The following is an 18,067-nucleotide window of genomic DNA, read 5'->3' on the forward strand; positions in this document are numbered from 1 at the left end:
CCCTCCCTCCCCATCGCTGATGTGTTAACATGAATGCATAATGCTGTATCCTCTTACTGTGGTTTTGAGACTGTGGGTATCCTTTTGTGGTGAAGGAATTTGAGGGATGGTTGAGGTTGCATTCGGTTGCTCTTGCGACTGTTCGGATTGGGTGTGGAAGCCGGGTAGGAGAGGAGACAACACATGCAGCTAGGGCATGGATATTACTTCCATGATGACTATTGCCTGAAAGAATCCTCTTCAGGATGTGTAGGTGCCAAGAGTGGAAGTCATGTGGGAGAAGACATTCTAAATCTATTAAGGTAAGTAGTTGCTTTTTTATGGTGGACAAATTGGATGTTTAGTGATGAGGAGGAAACCAGGGTGAGGACCTTGGTGACTGTCCTAAGGAGTTTGCTTTGGAACGTGCTTTGCAATGAACCCCTGTATGTCTCCTGTCTCTTCTCACCAAAAACAGGCTGCAGAGCTTGAGGGAGCCTGATTCCAGCTCCTGAGGTGAAGAGTAAGAGGTCTCTTGTTAAAGTAATGTTATGACAAAGTTTCATTTGTCAGAACGTGCTGCTTTTTAAATGTAGACAAAGTTTTAGCAGGTTAAAGTTTTTATTTTTAGGGTGTGTTAAGTCTTACGTGGATGGCACTTTGTGTGTTTGAATTTTGAGTTATTACAATGGAAAAAGCTGCCTTTTTTAAATTAGATCGTTTTTGGTAGCGTGCTACATATCTAAGACTGCATTATGTTGGAAAAATAGTTCTACAGGGAACCGCCAGAGAAGCATCTCCTACAGGGCTTATGTGTGTGAAAACACTGTCTGTAGGCATGCATTTGTCTTGAACGTACCCAGGGTTGCATTTGTTAATAATCATTTTTAATTAATTAAGTTTGTTTCTAAGTGAAGCTTGTGGACAGCCACGTTCCTGGAATTGTTACTCGGTAGCATTTGGGTCGTATAACTGTAAAACACATCTTGGATCACAACCAAAAAGTTAAGCACTTATATGGCAAAATCCCTCTATTTCTAAGCCCTTCCTAACTTTCTTTGAAAGATACTCTGCTTGGAGAATAACACAGCTCCAGTGCTAAGACTTCAATTCTTCTACAGAAATTTACTGTAGTTTGAGATCTAAACGGCTGCTTTCTGTATAGGTTATGTTATGAAAACTTTCACTTTACTGATAAAAAGCTGGATCAAAGCAGTGTAGCTTCACCGATGTAGACGTAGCCATAGGAACAAGGAGACTTGCTGAAGGAAAAGCAAACAAGTGTATGTGCTGTACTGCTGAGCCCTTTTTCTGATTTAAAAGAAACAAGTCTCTAGCAGAAATTTTTGTATAGCTGCCCGAGCATATAGCCAGTGGGCACCCTGTAATTTTTGACTCTTTGTCAGCAGAAAAAATTATCTATTTTAATACCTTTTTAAATGGTGTCAGAGCTATAAATTGTCAAAGCAGACTGATTTTATCCAAGTGTTCTAAGTAATTTCAAAAATTGTGTTATAGCCTATATAGAAACCTACTTGAAAGATAGCAAATGCGATTCTGTTCTCTGTACAGCTCAAGACCACCTATTACGTCAGTAGAAAAGACATCATCAGGTATTCTAGGGCAAAAAACAATTCATCTAGAGAATCACGTAGAAAATGACAAAGTAGATTAGTTTTTGCCACTGCCAAGTAAAAAGAGAAGCTTACAATACATGGATTCTTATGTTTTTGAGGTATTATGTAGTATTTGCTGGCACTTCTATAGGATAAGACTTGTAATATGGGGCTATGTCATCACTTCCAAAAATATTTCTAAAACATAAGAATTGACCTATTTTTTTGATCCATTTTCAAGGTGTTAGCCAAAAAGAGTTGGAAGACAGTCCTATTTTAAAGATTTAAACAAACAAACAAACAAAAAGGAAAGTTGAGTGTTACTGTCCTGAATCTTGTTCTTAACAGGCTTGTGGCCTATAGTATTTTTTCCTTTTTTTAACTACACAAATATAACTTGTCTTGCACTCAAAAAAAAAAAAAAAGGCTTCATACAGAAGGAGGTGAATTCAAGTGCGTCTAACACAGTGAATAATCTAGAAGATGCTTTTTGAAATTATCCATTTAAAGAAGGAGCTAAAAACTGACGGAAGCATTTTTTTTTTTTGATAAGACACAGGTGTCTAATCCTTATTTTTCTTGATTAACAAATTCAAGAACAAAAGATGCTCTGATTCCTCTTAACATAGTTCCAGCTCTTCTCAGAGCAACTGTCAAAGGAGAGAGATCATGTGTGTGCTTTGCCCCTGAAATGTTTATATAGAAGATGACTGGATCCCTGGTAACTGTTTGCTTAGAATAAATGGCCAAGCCGAGTGCACAGACATGCCCTGCGTTTGGTTGCAGGGGAGGCGCTTGTTGCCCCGGGCAGAATAGTTTCCTCCTGTGGAGAGCCTTTTGTGCAAGAGCTGTTTGGGGGTTTGTGGGGGGGGTGTTGCCTAGTGTCTCCCAGCTACCTTTATCAGTTTGTTTGAAATAAAAAAACCGAGATGTTTATTCCCATCTGGCTCCAGCTTCAGCTTACTGTTGTGCTTTTTGGGTGTGGTTGTAAAATTCCCCCAATTATTGGGTGTCTCACATGTTGAGTATGCCTGTATAGTTACAGGCTATGTGCCTGTAAGTGGCATATAGCCATGTCTGGCAACTTGAAACGCGGCTTTAGTGTAGGTTAGACCAATATATTACTAATATAGGTCAAAGTCTCTTCAGTTTTTGTAATTTTTTTTTTTTTTTGTTCTGGCTAATGTCTTCTTAAAACATAGGCCCTACAAGTCTTCAGCTGAAATTGTGGTAGAGATTGACCTTTTCAAGTGCTAGCACTGTTTTCCTTTGAATTGTAACCAGTGACTTATCCAGAACATTAGGATACGCTAGAGCAGTTTTATTTATCAGTTTATCTTCTAACTGGAAAGTCAGTGCTTTGCAGGCTTCCACTAACAAATTCCATCCCTACGAATATGGCTAGCTGTATATATGAAATTACGGCATTGTGGTTTTTTTCACTATTCGTTCTTGGGTAAACACAACATTTTCTATAGAGAAATTGTATATTTTTTTTAAAGTATGGAAAAAAATGTACTGTAAAAAGAAAGTTTTCCTGCAGAAATGCTGCAGTGTATCTAATACAGAGAGTTCAGGCAAGGCCAGAATTTTAATTGGAAAGTCTTTAATTGTTCTCGAAAGTGTAAAATTCAGGGCTTCTAATGACAGTTACTGACTTTCTTAATAACAAGTGTATGCAAATGTAAGCTTTCTCTTTTGTGAATCTCTTCTAGGTTTCCTTTTTGTATCGGAGTGTTGACTGTAGGATGTCTTCAGTAACTGTAGAGTGAACAATGCTAACTTTTACATGACTGAGGGAAAATATTGTGGATTAAATGATGTTTGATGTTTTTGAAACTTAGTAAAACTCTTGGCAAATGTTTCTGAGAAGGCTTTGATTTTAGTGGTGCTCTTGAAAGAGGCTGATTAGTTTTGATGGATCCCGCACTTTGGTCTGGTAGTAGTACAAAATTGTCTTTCTGGTTAAACAATTAGAACAATTAATTGCAGTGAACGATTTTTAGTGTTTTTTCAAATACTTAGTGATACAGTGAGTCTGCTGACAAATACTTAAATATTTGGAAGAGCTCTTATTGGCGTTGCAGAAATACAGGAGATGCAGGTATGTCCATACTGTAGGTGATTTTGCGCAGATGCTAGATACGGTTGTAAGGTGTTCAGTCATTCTCCTGTGGTCTGGTTTCTGTCCAGGTCCATGACCTCCACTGACAAATTCTGCCCTCCTCGAGAGCTGCCGGGCATGCACACATCTTTCATGCGTCCTCCAGGAACTTTGTGTTCTCCGATTTCTCTTCCTTTAAGGAAGCATTCAATATTGTCCCTTCTTTTTCCACTTTGGCCCCAGAGGTTGTGGTTGGAAGCAGCTGTTATTGTGCTTAGTGCTTCATCCCACAGACCTCAAAGGGGATGTGAAGAGAGGAGGAGGTAGAGAAGTAGGAGGGTGCCACCACGAAGGCCTGCAATGGCAGTAGCGGTCGCCTCATACGGGAAGAGCTTTGTTGCCTATTTGCCTGTGGCGTGGCAGCCTTTTCCTGGCTGGATGATGCATGGCCTTGCTGAGTAGTAAAAACGAAATACTGATGTCAATATTTGAACTTTGTTTCTATTTCAAAAACTCCCAAAGCTCTCTTGGTAAAAGCTCTTTCTCTTTGTTCACCTTGGCTATCTTCAGAAGGAGCGTATAAAGTGGCTGATGGTACTGTTTCCAGGCACAAAAGATAATTGTAAGTATTCTTTTGTTGGCTCGTAGTAATGTTTCTGTTTTGGTGGTGGTTTTTTTTTTTTTTTTTTAATTGAGAAAATTGTAATTCCTGTGCTCTCCACTTACTGTTATTGGTTACTCTGAGAACTTCAGGTCCCAGTGGGATACACAGAGCAAGTTTTTCTTTTCGTGTATATAAACATACGCATGTTTTGTTATTGAAAGGCCTTGGATTTGAAAAGCTGTAATTATCCCTAGTATTCCTAAACTATGGTGAATTTTAAGGCAGAGATTGAACAGCTTGACTACGTGAAAAAGAGTGGTCATCTGGAAACTTTGAGAGTTTCCTTGATGGACTGGAGATGCTCAACAATGAGAAGTGGCACAGCTGGAGAATCCAGTCTCATGTACAGCCTGTTTACAGGTTCCTAATTAAAGTATTTAGTCAAAATTAGTCTCAAAAGTCAACTTGAAATAAGATTATTTTTCAAATTCAAGTTTCTCATTAGTGTGTCAGTATTATTGAACAGAAATCAAATGATTGCTTAGTGTTCTTTATTTTCAGGAAGATGTCAAAAATAGGTTTGGATTTTGTGGTGAAGGTTCATCAAATATTTTGAAGTCAGAAATCTGACTGTTAGAGATTTCCTGTTACTAAAGAGCATATGATGTTCTGAGGGTCAAGGTCAATTAAAAGGTTATGCTATGCTTCATATATATGTCGTTTTGAAAATCGGGGTTATGTGCAAACATTAGCAGATAGCACTGGGAACTGGGTTTTGCTTGCCTTAGTCCTAGTAATGCAGAAAGAGATAAGAAACGAACTACGGGTTGTGGGGTGTAATTTCAGAGGGCGTAGCCATCTCTTCTTTCTCGTAATTAGCATGTGAACTTGTTAGTGTCTTATTTAAAACCTAAGGTACAAGACAGGATATTTTCAAATGATTAACCTGAAAAGGTGAGAGCTTCTAAACTAAGCAAGGACAATGCAATATAAAATGTGGAACATGCTCTTACTGTCTTGTGTCTGTAAGATTTCAACAGCTCTAATAGCCATTTGATCGAAATACAAACTTGATATTTTTGTGCTTTTGCCAAATTACTATGGAAGTGTTGACAAAACAGCTGTGGAATTCATTCATTACATTTTTGCCAAGTCAGTCATCAGATTCTTCTTTAACTTAACTGCATGGCTTTTTGCTTTATATATAATTCTTTTTCTCTTACAGTAATCTGGAATTTGCTGTACATAAAGTTTTCAAAGACTTTTTTAAAGCTGATAACCAATGGAAAAAAAAATGCCTAAACAAAACTGCTTTAAATATGTTGCTTTTAGTAACAGCCACTAACATGAATACAAGATGTTGTTGTAGTTTTAAAACAAACAAACAAACAAAAAAAAACCAAAAAAAAAAAGTTAAAGATCCGTTCATTGTGAAAAAAGAGGAGCAGTTTTCTTCTGGTTGCTGCCTGTAGAGGTTTTTTATTTAGTTAAAAGCCAATTCTGAAGTGATTGACCTGGTAGTGGTAACCCCTAGAAGGGATGAAGGCAAGAAGCAACGTGAGGGCGAAGGGGCACTTAACGTGGGACCTGTTAATCTGACGCTTAAAAGTTCTCAAGTACAAGGGAGAGCGACGTGCAGATGTCGGAGTGGATCTCGCGTGAGCGCTCTAGACCAAAGAATGTGTTCAGTCACAGGGTTAAGAGGCAGCTGCGTTTGGAGGCTCATGAACCAGTAGCAGGGTGTTGGCGGACCAGCACAGGAATTGCTGTGTTCAGATGAGTGGTGCGATAGTTGTTTCTGGAGGCCGAGGGATGATGGAAGAGAGGGAGACAGTTGCTCATCAGTGTCTCATCTTAACATTGTGTTAGAGGAGCATGTTTCATAAATAAAACTTGGGGACGAGTAGCCACCACTCTTTTCTGTTCCAGTCCCAGTTAGTGTGGAAAGCGTGCAGTTGGTCTACCTTGAAATAATTTGGGATGGAGGAGGCCTTACGCTATCAGAAACAAGTAGAGGACCTCTTTTTTTAGTCATTTTAACATGGAAGTCCAGTTTGTCCAAGAAGGGACCGGAGGCTTTTATGCTTGAAAGGATCGGCCAGAAAAAAATCAAAAATCTTTTTAACAATAGGAGTCCCTGGTGCAACTTTTTAAGCTGGTCTAGCGGAGGTTGTTGTTGAAACATAATGGAATACAAGTTAATTGGAGGAAAATATGGTAGAGACCTGATGTGAACCAGCAACAAAGTGGAAATAGACAGTGAGTCCCTGAAGTTTTCTACTTGATCTCTATTCATTTGGCCCGAAAAGTGTAAGAAATACTGTTGCTTTTCTTTTTCGTTCCTCATTCTTTACTTTCCTCATCCTTTCAGAATTCATGCATCAATGTATAAAAGACCCACGTGTGATAAAGTTTGTGGAGTTTTTTTGTTTAAGTTAAAGTTCAGTTTGAGCAGCAGCGTGCAAATGAGGTCATTTCTCTGCTTGCTGGAAACATGAGGACTCCTGTTACCTGCTGCCATTTGTATTGCCCATATTCAAAGTCGTTAGGAAGAGAACAGCTGACATAATCTAGAGATGGAGCCCCTGGGCTGCTTCTACAGAAGCAAAATGACTGCCCAAAGGCCTAATTGTGCTAAGTGTGCAGTTCTCTCTGTCCTCAAACTTAATCCAGGACCACTGGGTTTTATACAAACCCGATTTTGGCAGAAATTCTGTGTTCTGGTCAGTAAATTTTGGTAGTGAGGAGGAGGTAAATTCAAAATCTCTGCCAGTTGCTCAGTAACTCCCCTAGTTGTATCTTAGCCTGCAGAATTCAGTGTTAGCTGATATGGTCAAACAGGAGTTGCTTTAGCCATCAGTTGTGAACCACTCGGAGGGGAACCAGTGAGGTGACGTTTCCCTTGGAAGTATCTATTTGCAGCACTGCAGCAGTTAGTGTCTGGTATACTCATTTTCCCAGTTTGTGGCAAACATCTCTTCTTACATAGCTTGGTGTGCTATAAATGCAGGATTCATGTACGTACATGCTAGGCTGAAGTACAGTACATAATTGTCGTCTTAAGTGTGTGGGCGATGATATGTTGAGTACAGAGGGCTCCTTATGTGAGTGCCCACGTGTGTAAAGCACCAAGTCTTTTGTTTTACCTGTCCTGTTTCTTTTGCAGGTCCCATGCCGTAGTGTCAGGGAGCAGCGTAGCGAAGTGCAGAATAGGCAAAATGTTGTAACGGAGTCGTTCTCTGGTGTACGAAACCCAAGGTGGGAATTTCCTGGCCCTCCCCTCTTACCACCGGCAGTACAGATTGTGCAGGAACAGCATGAGCTGGCAGGGGAGTAGCTGGGCATGAGGGCAAAAATAAAAGGAGTGAGCCCGTTGCCAACTTTTAAAGCCAGAAGAGCACCGGTTTGCTATGTGTGTTAAGCAAAAAGCATTGAGCCCTGCCCTTTCCCAGATCCTAAACATGCTGCAGCCATGGCGCTCTCGTGCCAGAAATAGAGCTGCAATATTTGCTTCATCAGGCTGTGTCCTTGTTCTCGAATCCATTTGGCTTCCTGGTGACTTCACCAGCACCTCGCATGCTTCATCCTGTCGTTTGTTAACTTCTTGCCTGTTCTGCGTAGGCTCACAGATAGTTGTGGTGGCCCCGCTCTGATGCGGTTCCCCGGTTCCCAGGCACGGGGCTCGTTTTTTGCGTGCCTGAGACGTACCCAGCCCATGCCACCAGCAGCCTGTGGGGCTCAGGGGACGCTGCGGGAAGGGACGAGGGCCGGGGCAGTGCCGCAAGCGAGACTTACCGCCTAAGGCCTAGCAAGAAGTGTAGTCCTTACAGCATAAGGAATAGTAGTGCTCGTCTGCCTGGGAAACTTGGGTCAAAATTTTCAGAGTTATAACCTTAATTAGGAGGTTTTGATTTGGGTTTAGGAGCAGGTAGATATAATAGGTGTTCAGGTTCTGCAGAATAACGTTGGTGAAGGCAGCGCTGTGCAGGCGTTGCACTGACTGAGTGCGTGTGAGATGGAAAAAGGATGAAGTGGGACATCGTAGCAAGTTTCCAGGGAGAGAGCTGATGAAGAACTTACAGCGTGTTTAGTTTTTAATCAGCTGAGCGCGCTGGATGCCACTCAGTCTAGACTAAGTATTTCCTAGCATTTTGCATGAAGGATACTAGTCACTGAGGCAAACCGTTTATCTCCCAGCGTTCTCATTTTGGGTACAGTGGTGACATTGAGGCACGGGCAATGATGCCTGAAGAAAAGCGATACCCAGGAGTCGGTCAGAGCAACTGATTTGTGCGAGACCACTCAAAATTGCACCCTCCATTTTTGTACTTCAGCTGATGAATATCAGTGTTGAAATAAATTCCCTTTACGGTTTGTAAAAACTCTGCCATTGTAATGCTGGTGTGGGTTTTGCAGCTGTCCTCACATTCCATGAATGGTTTCGGAATGATTTCAGTCTCTTTTGGCTCGAGACACTAATTGCATTTTTTATCAGTAGCATTTAAAATGGCTGCTTTCTCTCATAAGCATCATATCAAATAGCAAGCGAGATATATATATATATATATATATATATATATATATATATATATATTTTTTTTTTTTTTTAAGACTTTCACTGTCCAACTAAGACAGCTACGTTTCCAAAAAAGACTTGATGAAAAATTTAGTTTCTGCTGAGTGTGATGAAATCTACGGAGCACATACTTAAATGGATTTTATAACTCATGTGGCTAAGCTTTGCCAGTGTTAGTGTTTCCTGGAATTTAGAAACAAGTTTAGGAACAATTAATCAGAAGAACTTGGTCAGCATAGCCTACAGTAAGGTTGATGGAGCAGCGTATTTTCTTGACTTAGCATGTTGCTTACAATTTCAAGAGTAATATGCGCGTATGCGTGCCTGTATGCACTTTGGGGAAAAATCCTGGGCCTGGTTTCTGGTAATTGCTGTCTCCCACTTCCAATGTAAATTAGAAGAAGCTCTGGTGGTTTGGCAACTCTCTGAAATGAGGATTCAAGTTTGTTGCCCACAATTGTTCTGGGTTTCCGTATAGTTAGTTGGTCACCTGATGCTTTGTCTGTGCTATGATATATCTAACACGGATCTTGAAGAGGAGCTTTCAAGAGGAAAAACTAAAAAACCAGGTAATCTCCCGGAATTTTTCCGTGTAGTGTCATCTGGGACTGCAGACTGGTTGTTTTCATTGCACAAGTTCTCAGCTGTAATGGGCTGTTCTAAACTGTCAATCATTGGTTGGTAAATGTGATTTTAATCTCACTGGAACTCTGGTATCCTCTGTTAATATAAGGCAAATCTTGATACTGCAGCTGTTGTAATACTGAAAAGGCTTACCGATTTAAAAAAAAAAAAAAAAAAAAAATCTTATCATGAACAGAATATAAAGATCATAGAGCTATGGACAGTTTTGACTTCAGACAAATATATTTTAGTGGGGATTACCTCGTTCTTTCAGTTGCTTCTTCGGTTGCAGCTCTAGTCGTCCCAGCAGCATATGGAGTTGAGTCATCAGAAACTCCAGTGCCCGCACGAGGCTCAGCGTAAATTCCAGGTCCTTGTAATAACAGGAAAGAGCAGTCAAGCAAAGCTCTGGTGGTGGTGGTCGCACTCAGTAGCAGCTACGATTGGGAACTCCTTGAACATAGTTTGAATAAATATTTCCAGTTCCGAGCCCTCTCTAAAAACAAGAATATGTTTCCCCTCTCTGACTTTCTTAAATTACATTATCTCAAATCAATCTCTTGAAGATTAAATGTATTTGAATTATCTTAGTCTTAAAGTGTTAGACAGACAGACAGATACTTTGATGGCCATCATCAAGAAAGAAAGATTTGATGGAGTATGTTTCCTGTAAGCCATTCTTATAAAAAATGGGTTGTTCAGAGCCTTATTTTGTCGGTAGATAATAATAGGCCTCCCTCACAAATTGCATCTTTTTCTAGTGTTGACTGCAGCAAGGGTGAAGCGCTGTTCACATGCTCAAGGAAGTTCTCCTCTGGATGGAGTAAACCAGTTTGTCTAATTTTTGTTTCTTAATACAGGAGAAAATCCTGATTCTTTTTTTTTTTTAAGTTGTTTAAGAAAATAACATGCAAATAGTAGGTCTTCCGTCCTGGAACCACAAGTTGAGGCTTCCTTTTGCACAGGAAATGACATGATAAAATTAAATAAGTGGTTCAATATCCTCAGGATGTTTACCCCAGTTTGATTTGCAAATTTCTCTTAATTCCTATATTGCCAGTAATTAGTGCTGATTTCTGGTAGGAATTCAGTCCAGTTCTGAATAGCCAGGAGGTATACTAATGCTACCTAAAATGTAACACAAAAGAATTATGCTGCTTCTGAAACAGAGTGCTTTTTTTTGGTAGTTGGATATCTGGCGGGGAGAGTTAACCCTTTGCAAAATGAGAACCTTTTACGCGGACTGTAGTTTTGTCATCATCGTACGTTCTGCATTGCGTAGGAGTGATCATTAGCCATGCTTGTAAAACACGTTTCAATAAAATGCTTTTTTTGTTTCCGTAGTACCTTACTCCTGAAGTGAACGTGGCTTTCTTCATCTAGTCACTGTGTAGCTGGGGATCGCTAGCTCCCACTTTACAGGTGAAAAGTAGAGGTACTTGAAGTGATTTTGAAGAATATATGAATTCTGTGGCAGAATCAAAAAAAAAACAAAAAACCCCACCCTTTTGGTTACATCCCATGTTTTAAACTCTCAAAATCAGTCTACGTTTTAATAGTAGCTGTCTACATGTTAATGGTAGCTGGGGCTCGGGTGTGGATAGGTAGGTAAGAATATGCGTGTAGAAAAAGGCTACAGTGCAGGGCTTTTATTTTATTTTTCTAAGGAAGGGCTTAGTGAACTGTCCCACCCTCACTGAAGTATTACCTACCCTGCTGTTTTTATTCCTGTGTCTCTTATTTCCGTTTTCCAGGAGCGAATATGGACTTCTCTGTTACGGTTGGTGGCTCCCCCCCCACCTAGTCAGAGAATTGTGCTCAGTGTGTGTTAAACGTACGGAGTCGATAGGTTACCAAATCAATAAGAGTTGCCAGCCAGTTGTTTCCTCTCGTGATAGGCAATATTGCCCTCTACTGGTTAATTATAGGTTAAAGAATCTAGCTGTTCTCCTTTTGTGCAACAGGAATTTGGGATGACAGATTATTTTTCTGCTCAAGGGCCTAATACTGCAGGGTGGCGCAGAAGGCAGATTTTGGTCCTAAGGCAGCTTTTCAGGACGTTACAACTTGCGTTTGAGAGTGGTGTGGTTTGTTTTTATTTTTATTTTTTTTAACCATCACCAGAAGTTGCTTTTCGTTTGAGAGAACCTGATGCACCTGAAAACCAAACTTACAATTATTGCTTAATTATTAACTATGAGTTTCGAAACAGAGTAGCAATTCTGAATCCCTAATTTGCAGAAATAACCTGTAGAATTATAACTTCTCCAGCCTGGTTTTGCAAGTGAAATAAGTGCAAGGTCTTCAATTATTAGTTGTATTAGCAGAATAAGACCTTCGCTTAAGACCACAATTTGAATGCCAGCCTCCGCAGCCACTGCCAGCTCAGCCCTTCGCCTGCCGCTGTTGTGTGGCTGCGCGATGAGCTGGAGCCAGGGCCTGCGCAGGGTTAAAAATAAGCTCACAGAAAGAGTGTTTATTTTTATCCTGGATGGGTTCCCTGAGCTAGTCTTGCGTGGGGGTGGCGGAGGGGCGCTTTGGGGGCAGGCGAGAGGGCAGAGATGAGCCGCGGTGGGGAAAGGAAGGCTGCACAGGGCAGGACTGTCTCCGAAAAAGGCTCGTCAAACTAAGTCTCAAATAGTCCAGGTTTAAACTCGGTTATAGAGCTCCGTGGGCCTCCGGGGCGTCGTGAAAGCCTTTTTCAGTGCAGGTATCTTGGCTAACAAAACTCGAGCAACGTTTAAGCACTTCTTTGTGATGATGTCCTGTGATGGCAGAGCTTTTCAGTGGTAGATTCTCCTTTTCAGTTTGTATGGCTTGTTGTATTCATAGCATGGCTTGAATTTTGCAAACCAGAACATTACAATATGTGGAAAAAGAGAAAACAAATAGTTAACGCAAATAGCAACTTTGTTTTGCTTTACCAGGGATAATAAAGGCAGACCAGAGAAGAGCTTTGAAGGCTCATACTGTGCCCAACATAGTTTTTGATTCAATACTTGGTTTGCAGCGGACTTGATACTACAGCATTTAGCTACATCGTGATGCACCTCCTGTTCTCCTGCAGCTAAGAAAGGGGAAACATCTCAGACAATTTTTTCATTTATCTGTTCAACTAAAACTTGTCTTTAGCTCAGGGGAAGATGGAAGAAAAATCTAATGACTCTGTTGTGTGAGCAAGATGGATTTAGCTGCAGAACTGCTGCCCGCGTGATGGGTAGGAAGCAGCCGCATGTCCCATGGGGCCGCCTCTGTGGAGGAAGGGAAGGACGGGTAGGGACAGGCATCCCTGAAATGGGAAGCAGAGATTACTCTTGTGGAGGAAAACTAGGTGACTTTGTGGTTCAATTAAAGTTAATAGAGTATTTCACTTCGGTTATCACTGTATTACAAAATCTGCTTTGCAGCAAGTCTTGTGTCGTGCTGCTGCATCGTCTCCCTGGCGTACAGCTGCTGTCATGCTGCACCCCGGGGCAGTATAATAGCACCTGGGGCAGCCTGAGAGGGGATTTCTTGCAGTATAACGTAGTCCAGGTTAGCAAAATGTTAACTACTGCTCCACCATGATAGAAAGTGCAGGAGCTTACAAAGAAAGGTTTAAAACCAACTTCCGAACAGATCCTGGCTCACCCTGAATTCAATATCAAACAACCACCCTCTGCTTTTCAATGTAGATCGTCACCTCCTTCTGGACCAGAGGGAGGTTTGAACCAGTTTGGAGACACCTCGTTCATCATTTGCTCTCTGCTGACGGTCCTGCAGCTTTTCGTACGGATCCCCCGCTAATGACATCAGCTCTTCCGTGCTTAGCCACAGCTGCATCACCCACAGGCCTCGGACCTGCCTGGGGCAAACCAGGCGGTGGGAAGCAGCATGGCAGCCTCCTTTGGCAGCGCTGTGTGCAGCCGTGTCTCGCCTGACTTCATCAGGGCACTGTGGTGGCACAGTGAAAGGTCCAGGTGCAGGACTTAGTTTTTGATTGTTTTCAAGGGGAAGAGAAACATGCCTTCAGCTGTCTGTATCAGCACCGCAGGAACTGTCTAACTTTTTTTATTGGTATATCATCTTTCATGTAGTAATGGAAATATGGACCCCATTAGAGTGGGGTGCGGCGTCTGAAGAGATTATCTTTGCTTCAGACTGTTTGCAGAAGAACCACGGTTGGAGAGCAATACAGGCAAAGCCTCCGGGAGGCACATCGCGACTTTTCATAGTTGAAAAGTGACCAAATGTCCCAAAACTCACAGGAGGTCTGTGAGAGCCAGGCACTGGCTTCTTGCAGAGCATGAGCCTTGCTCATGACTGTCAGGAGCTGCAGGCTGAGATGTGCTGTGGAGAGTATCTCTCAGAGGATTTGATAGAAGATGACTAACTCTAATATCTCTTTCTAGGTTGCAGCTGAGTTTAATTGGAAAGTTGAGAGCACTGGGTGTGTTTCATATTTTTTTTTTTAGCTTGGACTCTTAGAAAGCCTGAGCTTAGAAGGGCTTAGAAAGCCTCAATGCTTGCTGGCAAATCTTTCTGCTTCTTGCTTAAGCTGACTGCTTTACGGGGTTGGTAACCCAACACGACTCAAAGCAGTTGAGCTCTACAGGAGCATTTCCAGCAAGTGGCCAATCGAGGAGGCGTAACAGGGCAAGAGGTGTAGCACGGGACGATACCATGCCTGTGTCACCAGGGAGTAAGACAATTACTTCGCATTCTTCCAATTTTAAACTGCTCCTTTCACGCTAGCTGACTTAGACTAAAGCTGTGGAGATCCACCTCTGACGTGGAACTAATTGGCGTGTTTGTAGCATCTGGTTTAATACTTTACCTGTGGTTGTACCCATCATGTCAGAGTCCCTTTGAGATGCGTGCAAACTCAGAGCGTGAAGAAAGGCCTCCGGTACGTTCCTCACCCTGCCTCTGCCTGCTCATATGAATTTGAAACCTGCGTCCAGCAGACTTTGTGCAGCAGAAGGCAAGCGATGCAGCTTGTGTTTTCATGGGAGGGGAGGCGTCTCCTAGTTCTGGTGCACTATAATTTGTTAGGAAGTGACCTCTCTTGGCTGTTTTCTTGTTTGTCTGTTTGCAAGAGACTGGTGTATGTGGTTTTCCTGTTCATTTTTATTGCTACCCTTTTTCATAGATCTGGTAACCTCAGGGTGTACGCTTAAGCACTGCTCGTGCCAGTTGCTCTGTGCATCCACCATCTTCAGTGATGGTGCACAAGCATGAAAACCTGTAGTCACTTACGGGAGGCTGGGAGCGGGGTTTGCCCTGAATGCAGCGTCTCGCTGGAGCTTTTTTTGCCTGCTGCCTTCTCGCAGCTGAAGCGCTTTGCCTCAAGTGAGGGGAAAAAAATGGTTTTTGTCTTGTTTGCTTGTGCCTTTGAAAAAGTGCAGGAGTCTTCACTGTAAAGGAGTGTGAGCGTGTTGAGGGGGGATCCGTGCCCGACTGAAACGGGGTTGCCTCCGTAACGCCTGCACACGCGGGGCGCCCTCCGAGGCCGGGGTGAGCAATGCGAGCCACGCGCTGGAGCCCTCCCGCTCCCCCAGGCCCCCAGGGCCACCCTGGGCTCTGAAATGACTCTTTAAAAAATGCCTTGCCTCCTTTTCCTCATGCCCTCAGAAGGATCTCCCGATACGTGGTTACCAGGTAAAGACAGCGGAGCTTGTTGTGTTTGCAAGTGTCGGCTGTTCGGTGCACACAGTGAACCAGGTGTTGCTACAGGTGTTGCTTAATGCCTACGTGGTGCTTTTTCCATCTTCAAAGCATTTTTGCAGCCGCTGAGTAGCAGCACACGCCCCTCCCGGAGCAGCTGATGCCGTGACCTCGCAGGGCAAACTTCCCGCGGGTGACACACTGCTCTTGATGCAAATAAAGTGACGCCATCTTTCATTAGCTCTGTTAAAAGTGCTTAAGTCATTGAATTAGTGGAACTTTAAAAACCCTTTAAAAGACAGATGTCTTTTAAAGGCGCACACCTTCCTTCTCCCTCTTTCTCGTTTGCTTTTGTTTTCCCCATTGTATGACTTTGGCTTTTTTACTTGTTCTTTACTTGTACTTAGTGTTTCCTTTTCCGCGGTGGTGTTTCACTGTGTGTGTGTGCGCATGTCAGGGTACCTGAACACTTAATAGCATTGGTGCTGTTACAGTTCCTGCGGCAAAGGAAAGCCGAGTCTTCATCAGCAAAATAGCATGAGCATCGCAGGAGTACCTCATCTTTCATGTTGTTTTTTCACATTGGGTTTTTATTTCCACTGTGTTCCTCTCCTTTGCTGCGTGCCTGTCTTGCCCCCCGGATCGTGCTTCACCTCTTACGCCCTCAGCCCCGTCCACCTCCTCGTTCGGTCCTTCCTGCTTCTCTGCCATCCTTCCCGCTAGGGATGTCCGGCCTCGCCGACCCGCCTCTGCTGTGTTTTTGCCATGGGTGTTTCACCCTCCTTCCCGCGAGCAGGGCCAGCCCTTCCTGGGCCGGGCGCTGGGGCCATCGCACCCGGCGGCCTTTTGTTTGGGGGGATCCGGCGTGGCGAGGGGCGAAGCTGGGCATGCTCGGCTGCGGCTGGGTCGCGATGCCGCGGGGAGGCTGGGGTGAGCTGCCGAAGCCGCCCGGCGGAGCGGCAAGGCAGTAGTTTAGCGATGCCCAAGTTTCAGCTCGGTTTCCGGTTGTTTCAGGCTAACCTGAAAGCCTTTTGGGCGCAGCTCGCTTTTCACCAACTCTTTGCTTTTCCAGGTGAGGCAGACGAGGAAGCCTTCGCCGAGGAGTGCAGACGGAGAGGACAACAGGCGCTGCCTTTCCAGCCCACCAACCCTCGCCTCCTGAAGCCTCACAAGCCCGCCGGCTCCCCCAAATACGCCTCTCACTACAATAGCGATGAGGTGGAAGAGCAAGATAGAGCCCGGGTTACCAGCGGCTTGGAGAGCCCTTTTTATTTATCAGGTGTGCACAAACGCGTTAATGAGAAATACGCAGAAAAGGCTCCGCCGGCCAGCCGGCGGGCAAAAACCAGGAGCCGAGCGCGAAGCTGGTGCTGTGTGCTGACTTAACGCTCGCCCTCCCCGGTAGATAATAAAGGGCCGCTTGCGTGCCTTCCTCCTGCCTTAGCTCTGCTCTTCCATTTAGTCTAGACAAACGCCCTGGGATATCCTGGGCCTCTACTCTACGGATCGCCGTGATGACCCAGTGGGAATAGTGTTGTGCTGCTGAAGTGCCTGTGTGCTTTGTCCTCAAAAATGAAGGCTTTTTAGAGATTAACTAATCGCCATACTGCGCGCGTTCGTTTGTTTAAGCTGTTCTTGTCTTCCTTGCTGAAGGAGGAGTTCAGACTTTGGCATTTTAATATTAATTCTGGAAGGTGTGATTTTAAGCATGTAAATCTGAACAGAGAGAGCGGAGGCTGTTCAGGCAACAAGGAAGCACAACAGTTGTCCTGGTTATTTTTGGAAGTAATTAGTCCTTTGACAGCTTTCCTGGCCTGTAGTGTTTGGGGAATATAGTCCGCAGGCTATCTTGGACAGTGAAATCCTTGCAACTATTTGATTTAATTTGAATTTGCAGTCAACGATCGCTCGGGACTGCCAGGACAGGCTTTTCTGAAACATGTGGATGCCTTTCTGCTCTACTGCATGCCCAAACCACGGGCCCTTTCCAGCAGTGCTGAATTAGGCCGACTGCGGGGAAGCGTGAGTGTGGTTAGGCTCCGGGAGGTGGACGCAGCTCAGGAGAAACATGCCTTGGAGGGGAGGAGAGAACAAACAAACAAAAACAAAAAAAGGCTTGCACTCCCCCCCCCCCCCCCAAAAACATGCGCACACACCCCAGTGCTGTACTGACTCCTGCTGTGCTCATTATCCTTTAAATCCAATGCTATATCTGTGCAGAAGACCTCGAGATACCACGTGGGATGATAGCTTGAGGAAATAATCAGAAACAAGTGACCCTTTCAGATCTTTAGGGATGCCTAAATTAAATCTTTTATCAAAAAAAAAAAAGTTTGAAATTTCTCTGTAGAAGCCTGAATCTAACTTCTGGGCTGTTTTGAAATATCTTGGACAAGGGTTACATGTTTTGTCTCCTATGTCGGTATGCGGCATAACAAAGCTTTAGATGTAATTTGGACGCATCCGGTTTTCTGCAACTATAACAGAATATTTGGTAATTGTTTCCAAAGAACATCTGAGTTTGATACACAACTGCAATTTTTGGAGTGATTTTAACATTGCTTAGGACTTTTAGCTGAAAATCTGTTTACGCTTTTAGACGCACGAGTTTACAATTAAAACGCATTTCCAGAAGTATTCGCACAGTCACAAAAACCTCTAGTCTACCACTAGATTGTGAGTTACCTTAAAGCTCTATATCATTTCATCATTTTTCAGGTTTAAAAGATTCAGGATAAAACCTTGATTTCAGTAAGGCTAAGATTTCCCTGTTGCTTGAAATATTTTGCCTGCCGTTCCTCTGATAAACAGTGGCCGCTGAAAGGCGAATTGAGTTGGTCATAAAAAGCTATGCGAGTGCCTCAATCTCTCTCTGAGAAGTTGGTACGTGAGAGCAAGCCAACAGTGCGTTTCTCCTT

General features: G+C 43.2%; 1 protein-coding gene across 2 annotated transcripts in view; it reads left to right on the top strand.

Annotated features, from left to right (window-relative positions):
- Positions 1-18,067, top strand: part of DNAJB6 (DnaJ heat shock protein family (Hsp40) member B6) — a 62,171-nt gene that overhangs the window by 36,393 nt on the left and 7,711 nt on the right. Inside the window, exon 9 of one of the 2 annotated variants that reach the window (XM_068934283.1) lies at positions 16,222-16,428. In XM_068934283.1, the coding sequence (XP_068790384.1) occupies positions 16,222-16,428 (207 nt within the window). Of the gene's footprint in view, positions 1-16,221; positions 16,631-18,067 lie in introns of those variants that run through there. The other variant, XM_068934282.1, reaches the window with a different exon arrangement.

The sequence above is a fragment of the Struthio camelus genome, chromosome 2 (genome assembly GCF_040807025.1).
Source record: "Struthio camelus isolate bStrCam1 chromosome 2, bStrCam1.hap1, whole genome shotgun sequence".
Lineage (NCBI taxonomy): Eukaryota > Metazoa > Chordata > Aves > Struthioniformes > Struthionidae > Struthio > Struthio camelus.